Source organism: Pelodiscus sinensis, chromosome 8 (assembly GCF_049634645.1).
Source record: "Pelodiscus sinensis isolate JC-2024 chromosome 8, ASM4963464v1, whole genome shotgun sequence".
Taxonomy (NCBI): domain Eukaryota; kingdom Metazoa; phylum Chordata; order Testudines; family Trionychidae; genus Pelodiscus; species Pelodiscus sinensis.
Window position 1 is genome coordinate 40,739,055 of NC_134718.1, and position 13,157 is coordinate 40,752,211.

The 13,157-nt window shown below is 44.2% G+C and overlaps 1 protein-coding gene across 6 annotated transcripts in view; it reads left to right on the top strand.

Moving 5' to 3' along the window:
* Positions 1-4,450: 4,450 nt before the first annotated feature.
* Positions 4,451-13,157, top strand: part of HECTD2 (HECT domain E3 ubiquitin protein ligase 2) — an 80,920-nt gene continuing 72,213 nt past the window's right edge. For 2 of the 6 annotated variants that reach the window (XM_006117448.4, XM_075935127.1), the window contains exon 1: positions 4,678-5,416. In XM_006117448.4, the coding sequence (XP_006117510.2) occupies positions 5,216-5,416 (201 nt within the window). In that variant the 5' untranslated portion in view covers positions 4,678-5,215. Of the gene's footprint in view, positions 4,569-4,672; positions 5,417-13,157 lie in introns of those variants that run through there. The other 4 variants (XM_075935126.1, XM_014570669.3, XM_006117449.4 and 1 more) reach the window with 4 other exon arrangements.

Below are 13,157 nucleotides of genomic sequence, written 5' to 3' on the forward strand. Positions count from 1 at the left end.
CCTAATTATAATAAAACTTACCTAATTAGAAAATACCAGACATTTTATACGTCTGGTAATTTCTCAATTTGTTTCCCAGACAAAACCCTCAAATACCAGACTGTCCGGTACAAAACCGGACACCTGGCAACCCTACCCCTCCTTGCACCCTCCCTCCTAGCCAGATACCTTATCCACAATCTGCTCCTGCTCCTGCCTCCTGGAGTGCCCCTGCAGCGCTGGGTCCCCCAAGCCTTGGCCCAGGCTGGGTGGAGGATGCAGCCGGGTGAAACAGTGAAAATGTATTCATTTTTCATTCTTTTTTTTATACGCGTTTATATTTTTGGGCTACAAAAAACAGTACTGAAAAAAACCGGGTTCCAACTAAAGTACAAAGTTTGGGAAACCCTGATCTAGCCAGCTTTCTATCCATCTTTCGGTCCATTTATCCAATCCATATTCCCTTAACTTGCTGGCAAGAATATTGTGGGTGACTGTATAAAAGCTTTGCTAACACTGGCACTGGGGACTTTGGGAGGACCAGAAACAACTTATTCGAATATTCATCATTTGCTTAATGAATACGCAAATATGCAAATGAATGTCACCAATCCTCCAAAAGCTCGTGAATGGATTTACTGGTCCCCATGTCAAAAAGTTTGGGAACCCCTGATTTGTATCAATAGAGCTACGTCAGTTTACACCAGCTGAAGATGTGGATCAATAGGTTTAATGACATTAGAAAATTAAATCTCATTTTAACATTGCATTGAAGGAGTCTAAACTGGAATATTTATATCTCAAGAAAAATGAACTAAATAGTGGGAATTGACTTGAATAGTCGCCTTTCTATGTTTTATTAGGATTTATTATACTTTGCAGTCCTGGACAGGGGGGATGTTTTATTTTGAGAATGGGGGATAGGGAGAAAAGCCACAGGTAATGTAAATTGGGATAGCGCCACAATACCTCTGTGCCAGCTTGCTCCAGCTGAAGCCCTGCTAATAGAAGCATGAACTTCAGTACCAGAGTTTTTGTAATGTCCATGGTTAATTGATTTCTTGATAACAAAAGGGAAAAGATAAGCATGGGAATGTTTGGCATTTGTGTAACTACTCTTGATTATTTATGCTTATACAAGCCACTAGATTAGAAGCATTCAGGAACAAATCGTGGTGAGAAACTGGATCTTAAAATTAAGCAATTTATCTTTTTAGTAAAGCCAGCTCCTAAACAACTTTTAAATTTAACTTAGTAAGAAGCGGGGAGGGAGACACTTTTTAAATTAAATGTAATACATACAAGTTTTGAGTTAACTGCCTGTTAATTCAGAAAAGGAAAGCAAAATCTTAATTAAATGTTATTCTACTGCTTCAGTATTGTAAGTTTAATTCAAACTCTCTCCTCACTGAATTATCACATGGAAACTCTCTAACTCTTTATATTCACCATCCCCTCCCACTCACCATGGGGTAACTGCAGTACAGGTAGGCTGTGTCTACATTGGCACCCCTTTCCGGAAAAGGGATGCTAATGAGACCAGTCGGAATTGCAAATGCCGCGGGGGATTTAAATATCCCCCGCAGCATTTGCATGAACATGGCTGCCGCTTTTTTCTGGCTCGGGGTTTTGCTGGAGAAAAGCACCAGTCTAGACGGGATCTTGCGGAAAATAAGAATCTTTTCCGGAAGATCCCTTATTCCTACTTGAATAGGTATGAAGTCACTAGACATGGCTGCTGTGTCTGGCCATTCTCCAGGCATTAACAAAAGTAGTCTGAAGGCAACTCTGATTTAAACTGGTTGCTAATAGCCTCTGTCAGGGCTGTTCCTCACTCTGGCACTCTGAGTGCAGAAGGTGGGGGCTCGCAAAAGACCTTAAATACCTTGCCTCTATAAGCTCTGCTTACCCTGAACAGTACAGAGGCTGTCAGATGGGGGATGAGACTGTGCTGTGCCCTGAAAAGTCTCAGCTGTATACATATCTGTCTCCTTTAGCTTCTCCAGTTCAGCCTCTCTGGCATCAAGACAAGCAGTCCTCTCTCCATAGAATAGTCTGCACCCACTCCAAACCTCTCATCCCAGCCATACCCAAGAGCCCCCATCTTCATCTACAGCATATGCTCCCCCTACATGCTTCAGTCCTGTGCCCCATCCTGTACCCCAACACCCAGCATCCCTGGCCCCAATCCAGAGCCCGCACCCTCAGCCAGAGTCGTCCCCTTCCCATTTCTCAATCCTCTGCCCCAGCCCTGCCCCCCCCTACATTCTTAACCTCTCAGCCCACCTTGACCATTCACTCTCCATGTGCAGGATGAGTTTTGAGATGTGAACCAATATGGGTATTTATGTGTCGTACATCACCTCCATATTGGAGAACACAATGAAATTCATTCTGCACCTGGCCAATAGGTGAGAAGGCCAGCAGGCGTGGGCAGTGTGCACTATGTAATGCTGTCTGTCACCTCCACCTAGGGAATGGACATGGCAGCTGATTTCAAGAGCAATGAAGAGCAATGGCAGGCAGGCAGGGAGCCTGCCTTAGCCCCACTTCACCATTGACCAGGAACTATCTGAGGTAAGGGTTTCCTGGATAGAGCCTGCATGCTGAACTCTTTCCCATTCCCCAGCCCTCTGTCCCAAGTTGGAACCCTCTGCTGCACCCTATCTTCCTCCAGACGCTTCACCACCGGTGGAACCCAAATCTCCTCCCACATCTCAATCCCCTGGTTCATTCTTGGCCCTAACTCAAAGCATACACCCCCAGCCAGCCTGCACCCCCTTCCACACACAACTCTCCCTGCTCTGGCCCTGACTTGTCACCTCCTGCACTCCAAACCTCTTGGAACCAACCTTGGAGTCCCCTCCTGTACCACAAGTCCCTTATTTTAGACCTATTTTAGAGCCCACACCCCTAGCTGAAGCTTCACCTCCTCAGCCCCTGCCCCAGCCTAGAGCTCCCTACATCCTTAATCCCTCATTTCTGGCTCCACCTTGGAATTTAGGGGGAGCTTGTTGCCTCTACACTTACTCCCTCTCCCTTCAGTTTTTCTTTTTTCTGAGAAAAAAGGGTACTGGGCCCTATATTAAGTAGTAGGAGATTTTAGGGTTCATAGCCTTGTACACCTGTTGGGTGTCAAGGGAAATAATTAAGTACTTTTTTTCAAAGTGACACATGCTCCCAGTTTCCAGATCATCCAATATTCATGAAAATATCAAGAAAAAAGGTTTTTTAGTTTTGTTTTTGAAAAGCTGTCCATTCTGATAGGGAAAAGAGAAGTTGGCAATCATGCAGCAGCTATTTGCTCATACATTTTAGATTGAGCGACAAGGAAATATTATTGAGCCATTTGGAAATATATTAATAGGTTAGGAAGAGGGGAAGGATGATGGAAATTAAGGGCAAACCCATCTTTCACTACGGCTACATCTAGACTGGCATGATTTTCTGCAAATGCTTTTAACGGAAAAGTTTTCCATTAAAAGCATTTGCGGAAAAGAGCCTCTAGATTGGCACGGACACTTTTCTGCAAAAGCATTTTTTGCAGAAAAGCGTCCGTGCCAACCTAGACGTGCTTTTGCGCAAAAAAGCCCAGATCGCCATTTTAGCCATCGGGGCTTTTTTGCACAAAACAGTACTGTGCTGTCTACACTGGCCCTCTTGCGCAAATGATTTGCGCGAGAGGGCTTTTGCCCGAACGGGAGCAGCATAGTATTTCCGCAAGAAGCACTGATTTCTTACAGTAGGAAGTCAGTGTTCTTGTGGAAATTCAAGCAGCCAGTGTAGACAGCTGGCAAGTTTTTTCGCAAAAGCACTCGCTTTTGCGGAAAAACTTGCCAGTCTAGACACAGCCTACTTGTGCTCAGAAAAACAGCAAGCCAAAATAGAGTCAATTATCTCCATCCAGTCTACCTTATTTGTTTCATACTGCCATCTATCACCATAGTGCCTAAGTACCTTCAATGTAAAATCAATCTCCATAGCGAAGTCTCCAGCGGACTTACTGGTCTGTGGTACTTTTCCCTTTTCAGGATAAAAACTCCGTTGGCTTGGGCTCGGGCTCGTTTTACTTGTATGTATTTCGTTGGTGGGGGTGTCGGGGTCAAGAGGCTGTGTCCACGTTGTAAATGTCACTGTTAGGGCGGACAGGGCTGTTTGGAAAAGGAGGACGGTTTTGCGCTATTTCTAAAGGTGGGCAGCGGCGAGGGGGCTCCTGCGGAAGTCTGTTGCCTAGCTCCGTGCTTGTCACGCTCCAACGCGGCCTTGGGCAGCTGCCCAGTCCCCGGCCGAAACGCAGCTACCGCGGTGGTTCACAGCTGGCAACTGCCTGCGGTTTGCTCCCTTAATTGCTGGAGAATTCGCCGCCATCTGGGAAACGGGAAGGGGGCGAGAGGGGAAAGGCTGGTTTCATTACTGAGAAGGAGAAGAAATCCCCTGAGGGAGGGATTCTCTACGGGGGAACAGGCAGAGCGGGCCGTTGGGGCTCGACGCGACTGTCCCCGCGGGGCCCCTTTGCGAACCCGGCGAGAGGACCCCACAGGCGGGGGACACAGCTGCGGGGGTACCCGGGAGGGCTCTACGCCAATGACGTAACGCATTTGCTCCCCAATGCCCGCCCTCCTGAGCTCTGGAACTTGCGGCTGCGCAGAGCGAGCGGGCAGTCCCTGCAATGTGACGGGGCACCGCGGCACTTCTTACGCTGCGGAGTTTCCGTAGCCGTGTCCTCCGCTGCCTTCTGTCGCCAAGCGTGTTTCTATGAGCAGCCCGTAAACAACATGGCGGCTGCGCCGACCCCTGATTAGCCCTCGGGTTGTAGGCAGCTGTGAGGGGCACTGGGAGCTGCGGGTGCTCGGAGGGGAGCGTACAGGGGTTCGAGAGCGGGGAGCGCGACAGGTCTGGCCACTGGGGCTCGGTGAGGGCGGCGGGGCCGCGCCCCCCCACGGCGAGTCGCGCGGGGGTGTGTGTACCAGCGTGTAGCGCCCGCTGCGACACCGCTGCTTGTGCCCGCAGTGCGCTCGGCGCTCTGGGCAGGGGCATTGGGGTGGGGGGGCTGCGGAGGTGACTGGGTCTCTTCCTTGGGTGTTGAGTCGCCTTCGCGGCTGTTGGGGCGGCCGTGCGGGGTGATGAGTTTGGGGGTGTGACTGAGGGGTAAGGGCTACTCGGGGGTGTTTGTGGGTTTGGTGGGGGCGTGGAGAGGTGTCGCACACCCGGTGCGTCTTGGCTGGGTTCAGTAGCGATGTCACTGCAGATCCCGCAGGCTGCCACAACCGGCTCAGATCTCCCCGCTGTTACCGAGAAAGGGTCCTTGCTGGGTTACAAAATGAGCGAGGACAGTTGTGTTCCCTCGTCAGTGGAGGAGGAAGAGGAAGACGGGGAGAAAGAAAAGGAGAGAGAGAAATTGCCTCCTATCCTGACTTCATCTAATACTGCTGCTGGGGTATGTGGAGAGCAAGTACCTTTTCCTGATGCCATAAGGCTCTTGACACACATGCTTTGGGAATCATTATGAAAGAGATTGTGTGCCTAACCCTTCTTGTCATTAAAGAGTATAATTCAGATTTAATCCCATTTTTAAGAAGGGTTAAAACCCAGAAAGAAAAACGATTAATTTGTTAAAAGTTTTTTTTAATGTATGATTATTTTATTCTTAGTAAACAGCTTTTTTTTTTCTTTTTTATGTTGCTTGCTTTGAGGTGTGTTAAGTTTTTTTGGTTTTTAGACACTACCAATATCAGTGACGTAGCTGTGAATTCTAAATTTGCATGTGATTAAGTATTTTATAGTGACTTTTCTGTTTTTTGTTGGATGTGAGTGGGATCTACTGCACTGCAAATTGATTTTAAAACACTTTTTCCGTTTGTAATATACTTATGGTAAATTTACCCTCTTGAAAGTAATGCTAATTATTTTCCATCCATCACATTGTCTGCTATATTTAAAGAACTGATTTCAAAAAGTCCCTTATGGTCTTCAGTCTGCTTAAACAAAGATGACAAAATAATTTTGGTGGTAACATTGTATGGGTTAATACAGACCTCTGTAAACTTATGAATGTTTAAAACAAAAATGGCCATGCAGAGTCAGAGCAATGATCCTTCTATCCCAGTACCCCATTGTCTGACAGTGACTGTTGCCAGAAGCTTCAGAACAGGGCAGTTTATCAAATGATCCATCCCCTGTCATCCATTCCCAGCATTTGGCAGTCACAGGTGTAGGGATACCCAGAGCATGGGGTTGTGTTCTTGACCATCATGGCTAACAGCCATAGATAGATCTATCATCCACAAATTTATCTAATAAAGTTGAAGATAAAGAAAGATGCTTGTATTGAAAAATTCCATTTCATAAACCATATTATTTTAGTGAAATATCTGTACTTGTTGGAATTTTTTAAAGTTTGTTTCTGATGAAAACATAACATTTCCCACCATTTAACCTTGATTTTCTTGCTATAATTCGTCATTTGTCAAGCAACTGGAGACTATTTTCATAGAATAAAGGAGCAAACAATAGTTTCACTAGTCCTTTAGGGTCAGAATTCTGAGGTATTTTACTTCAGAAGATTTAAATGACTGAATTATTTTTAATTGAATGACTGTAATGCTTATGATAATGGTAGTATTAAATACCAGCTAATGAAAACAGATTATGTAAACTTTTCTGGGTAGTTCTGCCAGTACATCTTGTTTTTGGTGTACAACCAAATTAAAGGCCTTTGATTGATTAAAAAGATTGTCAACTAATCTACACAAATATGGACTTGAATATGATCCCTAGATTTATTTGTAATTGTGAACTCAAGTCAGGAATTAGGAGGAGATAATCAGAGGCACAAACAGCAGGTGTCTAACTCCTGTTGAAAGTCAATTAGAGTTAGGTACCCGAGTGACACTTGGCCTGGGCACATAGAAAGAAAGATCAAGGAAAGTAGCTTAGATAAGGTCACAGCTTTATTAATTAACTCTTCTGGGAACAAACTGTTACGGTGCATGTCATGATTCCTTAAGTTACTTTCACTTGTTGGAGGGCTGCCTCAGCTCCCCATTCCCTACAGCTAGTTTCAGCTCATTCTGAGGTCCTCCCCACCATTTCCTTTCAGATAAAGGTTATTGGGGTTGAGGAAAGAGAGTTGCCTTCTTGCTCTATGGGACGTTGCCTACCCCAACCCATTTATCCTGTTTCTCTACATCCAAGAAATCCAATTCCATTTAATTAAGGAACTGGTCCCCCTATGGAATGAGTACCTGAGTTAGACACAGACATAAAGGGACATAGACAATTAACTTGGCTGACTGTCTACACACCCCAAGCTGGGGGTTCCCAGATAGCTAACATTTCCTTCCCCAGTGGCCAAATAGATTTACTCCTTTACCTGAAAAATTCAGGTACCAAATATATTTTGGGTCAGTAATTACTGATCCTTCCAGATTTTGTTACAGATACTGCTTGTGCTTTGTCAAGCTACACAGTCAAGGTGGCTCCCCACCATCACTACTGCAGCTTTTCAGACAAGTTTACAGTCATGGCCAAGGCAAAGGTTGTGAATCTGCTCTAAATCTCTTTGGGTTTCAATTAGTGAGTCCATTAGTGAAATCCGAAATTGTTTACACCCAGGTGCACTAGATAATATTTTAGATAGGTGCTTCCTCACTTCCAGAGAATACAAGAGTCATCAGTTGGTTCAAGAGCATGTCCTTGCTATGGAAACTCAGATTTGCTTTTCACTAAGATATCTCTCTAAACTCCAGTGCTTGCCCACTTGCATAGATCTAGATATATAGTCTTATGGCCCCTTCTATGTCAAGCACCATTCCATTCATAGTAACTCAGCTGTGTTGCCACTGATGCTCAGTAGCATACTTTCCAGAGGAAATGGTCACCTGTCTGCCTGCCACATGCACAATCTTATGTCTGCACATCTGCTGACCAACTCTTGTAACCCAGTCACTTGATCCTGAAAGTTTAGAACACAAAGCACTGAATTATCTTCCCAAAGGGAACTTCCAAACTTCTATGTGCATTTGGATGTCACCTTGTATAGGCCTAATCTTTTAGGCTCCTATTCCAAGATGTGCTGTGGATTAGAGCTGGGCAAATCATTTATTTTTTAGTTTTGCCAGTAATCCAAAAAGTACCATAAACTCTTGTTTTGTTTCTGAAAATGTTCAGAATTTGTTAGCAAACTAGAAAATGATTTTATGTTGGTCATCTTCAGAAAAGATCAATTCCTATAGCCTTTAGCTTAGTGTGGAAGATGGGAGACCCAGGTTGGAACCCGATCTGGAGCAGGGACTTGAATTCATATATACCTTGTGAGTACTCTAATTGATATGCTTCAGACTACTGATATTCCATCCTTAATGATTCAGGAGCCAAATTAGTAATCAGTATTACCCAAAAGAGCCACAGAAGTGTGAATTGTTTCTTTTACTATATATTCATATTTAAATAGTATGACTAGGGAATATTTAGTTTATAAAATTCTCAAAGAAATATCTGACCACATATTATTTTATCTATCACAATTGGCTAATAACATAGTAAAAACTAGGGATGTGAAAGTGTAGCTGTGTATACGGTTAACCGATGAGCTTGGGCAAGCAAGGAGCTATTTAAAAGCTGGCTCCCCACACGCACTGGCTCCCGAGGAAGCCGCCTCCCCCACTTCCTGCAGCAGTAGGAGCCACAGGGAAGCAGATCACACTCAGCAGACACACACTTACTCCTCTGCCCTTGACTCCTGTGATGGCAGGGAAGGGGTGGGGCTTGAAACAGTAATGGACAGCTCCCCTTCACACACACCCTTCCCGGGCTGCTGGGACTCCCGAGCAGGATCGTGCAATTGCTCCAGCCAGTGATGGCCTGTGGGCCAGGAGTTTGAGATCCCTGGTATAAATATGTAAGTATTCATTGGTCCAGAAAGAGAGTCAGAACAACTTTATAATGTATTAAAGCACTCACCTGTGAGATAGGAGATGTGGGTTCATCCAAAACAGCATTTTGAAAGAGTAAACAATTCATCCTTAAAAATTTGCACAGCTCTGCTTTTGATGTAACCAATCTAGTTCTGAAGAAATGGGCTCCCACTTTATCTGGGGAAACTTCGATAACATGCATTTTTTGACATTAACAAACTGAAAATCATTTTAACAAGGTAACGCTTTTGTGGAGAAAGAGTTGAACCTTACTAAAGAATTCTGTAGTGCTTTGACTGGGCAAATTCTAGCTTCCCGAGCCTCATGAAATATGCTTCACCTTACTATCCTTCAATCAATCTTTTTTGATACCTTGAAATTCAGACTGTCAGATCCATCAGCTTGCTTCCTTCCTCCTTCCCTTTGCAGATCTCTACATTCTGAAGACTTATCTAGCTCCTTCCTTGCTGAACTCCTTAATATCTTTAATAGCAAAGTAAATACATTCTTATACACTTGAATACTGACATTTTAAGTTACACTAAAAAAAATGGTCAAATAAGAACTAAGCATCCAAAGATCTAGCTGTGTCGTGAACCACTTCCTCACTGGCTGACAGCACCAACTCTCAAATTCCACTTCCCTCATGCTCTGAGGCAAGGTCTACACTGGACCTGGAAGATTAGCTTACATTACGCAACTGCTGTTATGTAGAGTACTACGAGGAATGCAGACATCGTCCCTAGCTGCCCTCAGTGTTTGACTTACATGTCTATACTAGACCCACTAAATGGAACACCAGATCAACCTCCAGTAAGCATAGTCGTGGCCTGAGACGCTCGAAATGCCAGTTACCAACATTGACTTGTGCCTGAATTGCCTCTGTAGTGTTGACTTCATTCTTTCAAATAGTCTCTGCCACTGAAAGGAGAGAGAACTCTGTAGGGTTTTGCTCACATCTCCTCTCACATCTAATGAGCTTGCCCCAGTGAAAAATCCAGAACTGATGCCCCCAGTACATTCTAATTAATTTTCAGGTCCAGCTTTCTGTTATTCCTTCCTGTAAACCCTAATGCACTGATTAGGAGATTGTCCAGCACTCAGAACCTCTTTTTCTCTTCCCTAAATAAATACTTACTAGTTTTAGCCATAACTGAGGAAACAGTCAGCTGCCAAGTTTAAAATATCCATCCCAAAGGCATGACCTAAAATGTGAAATTAAGATGGCTAGGTTGTAGTTCATGCAAACTAATCTTGGATGTCCCAGTCCTCCATAGCCAATTCCTACAATCCTGGCACTGTATTAATAGCGAGTAGACCTACCTTCCTGTTTCTGACTCAGTCTCTAGATAAACCAGCCAGAGCCTCATTGTGTTTCTTTTGCTGATATTATTCAGCAGACTTGTATCGTCTCTTGAATCCACTCTTGCTGAAAATAAAAGAGCATCCAGGTGGCCTACCATCTGCAAAGTTGGTCTTAAACTAACGGTTACATCTGAGCTTCGATTACCTAGTGTCGGGTGGGAAAAGGTTTCCTGTTGCCCCATGCGATGACATGCTCTCTTTGTAGGTATGCCTCTAACCCTGGGCTGTATGCATAGGAGTAAACCCTATTTATGCTAAATGTATGCTCCTTCACTGGGGACAGCTTTCTCTGTCTGCCCCAGCTCCATATGGGATGCATGTCAGAGTCTCTTGACTGAAGTGTCCTCTGATATTCATGGTCCCCTTCTGTAAAAGGTCTTCTATTATAAGCATGGGTACTGCACACAAATCTTGAACTTTTCCCACCTCAGGTAAATATCCCATATTGTTCAGTGCTTCTTAAGAGCCCGAGTGTCCCTTTTCAGCTGGTATCTCTGGCCATAGCAACACTTTACTATTCCCCAGTTTCTTCCTTCCAGCTAAAATCATAACCGTAGCAATACCCATCTGTATCTTGATTTTGGCTGAGATAGTAGCTGTAGCCATATGCAGCTGTATCCATTTAATTGTTTTGGTTACCTCACCACTCCTCTCACTCTGAATTTAGGAGAGCCCAGCCTACCCTTCAGTCCCCTAGGAACCAGACACCCAGGGGGAGTAGCTGCCACACTGAATTGCACTCCTACCACATACACATGCTCTTGCCCTGCATCAGAGGAGAGGAAAGCCAGAGGTGAGACAGCTTTCCTTTCCTCCATGGGGCTACCATTCAGTATTCTGTGGTGTGGGGAGCCCATCTGCCCTGCCCCTGATGGGAATCCCCCACCCTTGCTCTTCTGGCTGCAGCAGCTGCTATTGCAGTCTGTCTCTAGGTTGCCCCTTCACTCTATCCTTTGTTCCCATGTGAATGTGCTATGCTTTCCTGGCTGGTAACTGCACCACACGTGCTTTTGCTGTGGGCAGAATGAGAGAGAGAAAAGGCAGAGGTCAGGTAATCAGTCTCTCCCCGCCCCATGAGGCCCATTCATCCTCCCCTGTCCAAGGAAAAATAAAATAAAGCTTTATCAGGTCTGAAGTGTATTATGATGAGGTCACAGAGCAGATATTTTAATTTGAATCCAGATCTGAGATACTGGACATTTTTATCTAGCCCATCCCTGAGAGCTTATACAAACACCTGTGGTCTAGGATAATACTTAATTCTGCCTTGGTGAAGGGAACTGAACTAGATGGCCTATGGAGGTTCCTTTCAGTCCTGCATTTCTATGATTCTATTATTCTATTGTAATTAATTCAAGAAAGATGTCACATAAATGTGCTGCAGAACTTTTTAAAAAGTGAACAATTGTCCTGTTAAATAGCATAAAAACATTACAGTGAGACGAGAGTAGCTATGTCTGTAATTTTCATACTTTAAAAGTTTTGGCCATCTTTTTCTAAAATGGTATTAAAGAGATTTAAATAGATTGCTGTATAGCCAAAAACCTTCTTCAATGGAAGCATAAAGGACTTTTATAAATAATACACTTACTTAGCACTTTTTCTTCATTTACTCTAAACAGTCTTTACAGTAACATTTTCAGTTAGGTGTTTACTAATTTTGCATACGGGGAAACTGAGGAAGCAGTTAGATTTCTGAGTCATATTGTGGGATTTGGTTTCAGACCAGAATCATAACTCAGGAGCTCCTGACTCCTAATATTGTGCTTTCATTTATGTGTTTCTTACATGAAGGATGAATCAGAATACTTGCGTTCTTCATGCTAGCAACAGAATTGTATAAAAATAATTAACAATATAAAGAAAGCAGGCCATCAAATTCTAGAAATGTCAGTGTGTAGACCATGCAATTAACTGGTAACCCTAGGCTTATCCATTAATCTTATCAACTACATGCCCTCCTCTTCCACCCTGCCCCCCACTTGCTGCCTTTGTATCAGATAGGGATATGAACAACTAGTTGACTATCTGATAAGCAGATGCTCTCAGAAAGAGGCAGTGGGAGGCAGGGATGGAAGCGGAGGGGGTGCTTAAACGTGGCAGCACCTCATGTAGCCTGGGGCCTGCCACTTTGAAATGCTACGTGCAGCCCAGGGCCCCCTATAACATCTGTATAGTATAGGATAAAAACCATACAAAACACCACATTTAACAGGTGAGACCAAATTTCACTGTTTGTGATATGTTTTTCATGGCTGTGACTTTGGTAGGGCCCTACCAATGTGCATATAAGTGTGTATAAATTAGACTTCAGACAGTCAAGCAGACCCCATGCTACCCATGGTGTTTCAAAGCAGCAGTGCCATGTGGAGCCTGGGGTCAGCTGGGGACTCTCAAGCTAACCCCATGCTCCTTGCAGCGCTGCTGCTTTGAAACACCACGGGTAGATAGGGCCAGTGGGGGACTGCTTGACTGTGTGTTCCTGTTCATCCAGAAATATAATTTATGCCATCACGTGCCAACAGTGTCCTTCTGCTATGTATACTGGACAGACTTCTCAGACACTTCGCCAAAGAATTAATGCCCACAAATCAGACATCTTCACAAGGAAAAACCAGTTGGTTTTCATTTTAACCTACCTGGACATAGTCTTAAAGACCTTACTACATGCATCTTACTTCAAAGAGACTTTAACACCAGATTACAGAGGGAAACTTCAGAACTTTCATTCATGCTTCAATTTGACACTTTACGAATGGGCCTTAACAAAGATGCTAATTACCTTTCACAGTACAAAAATAGCTTCCCCACTTATCACCCCTGATTAGCCATTCATTAACTCATAAATAGCTATTCCCTCCCTCCCTGCTTCTCCCTCGCCCCACCTTCTGTACTGTA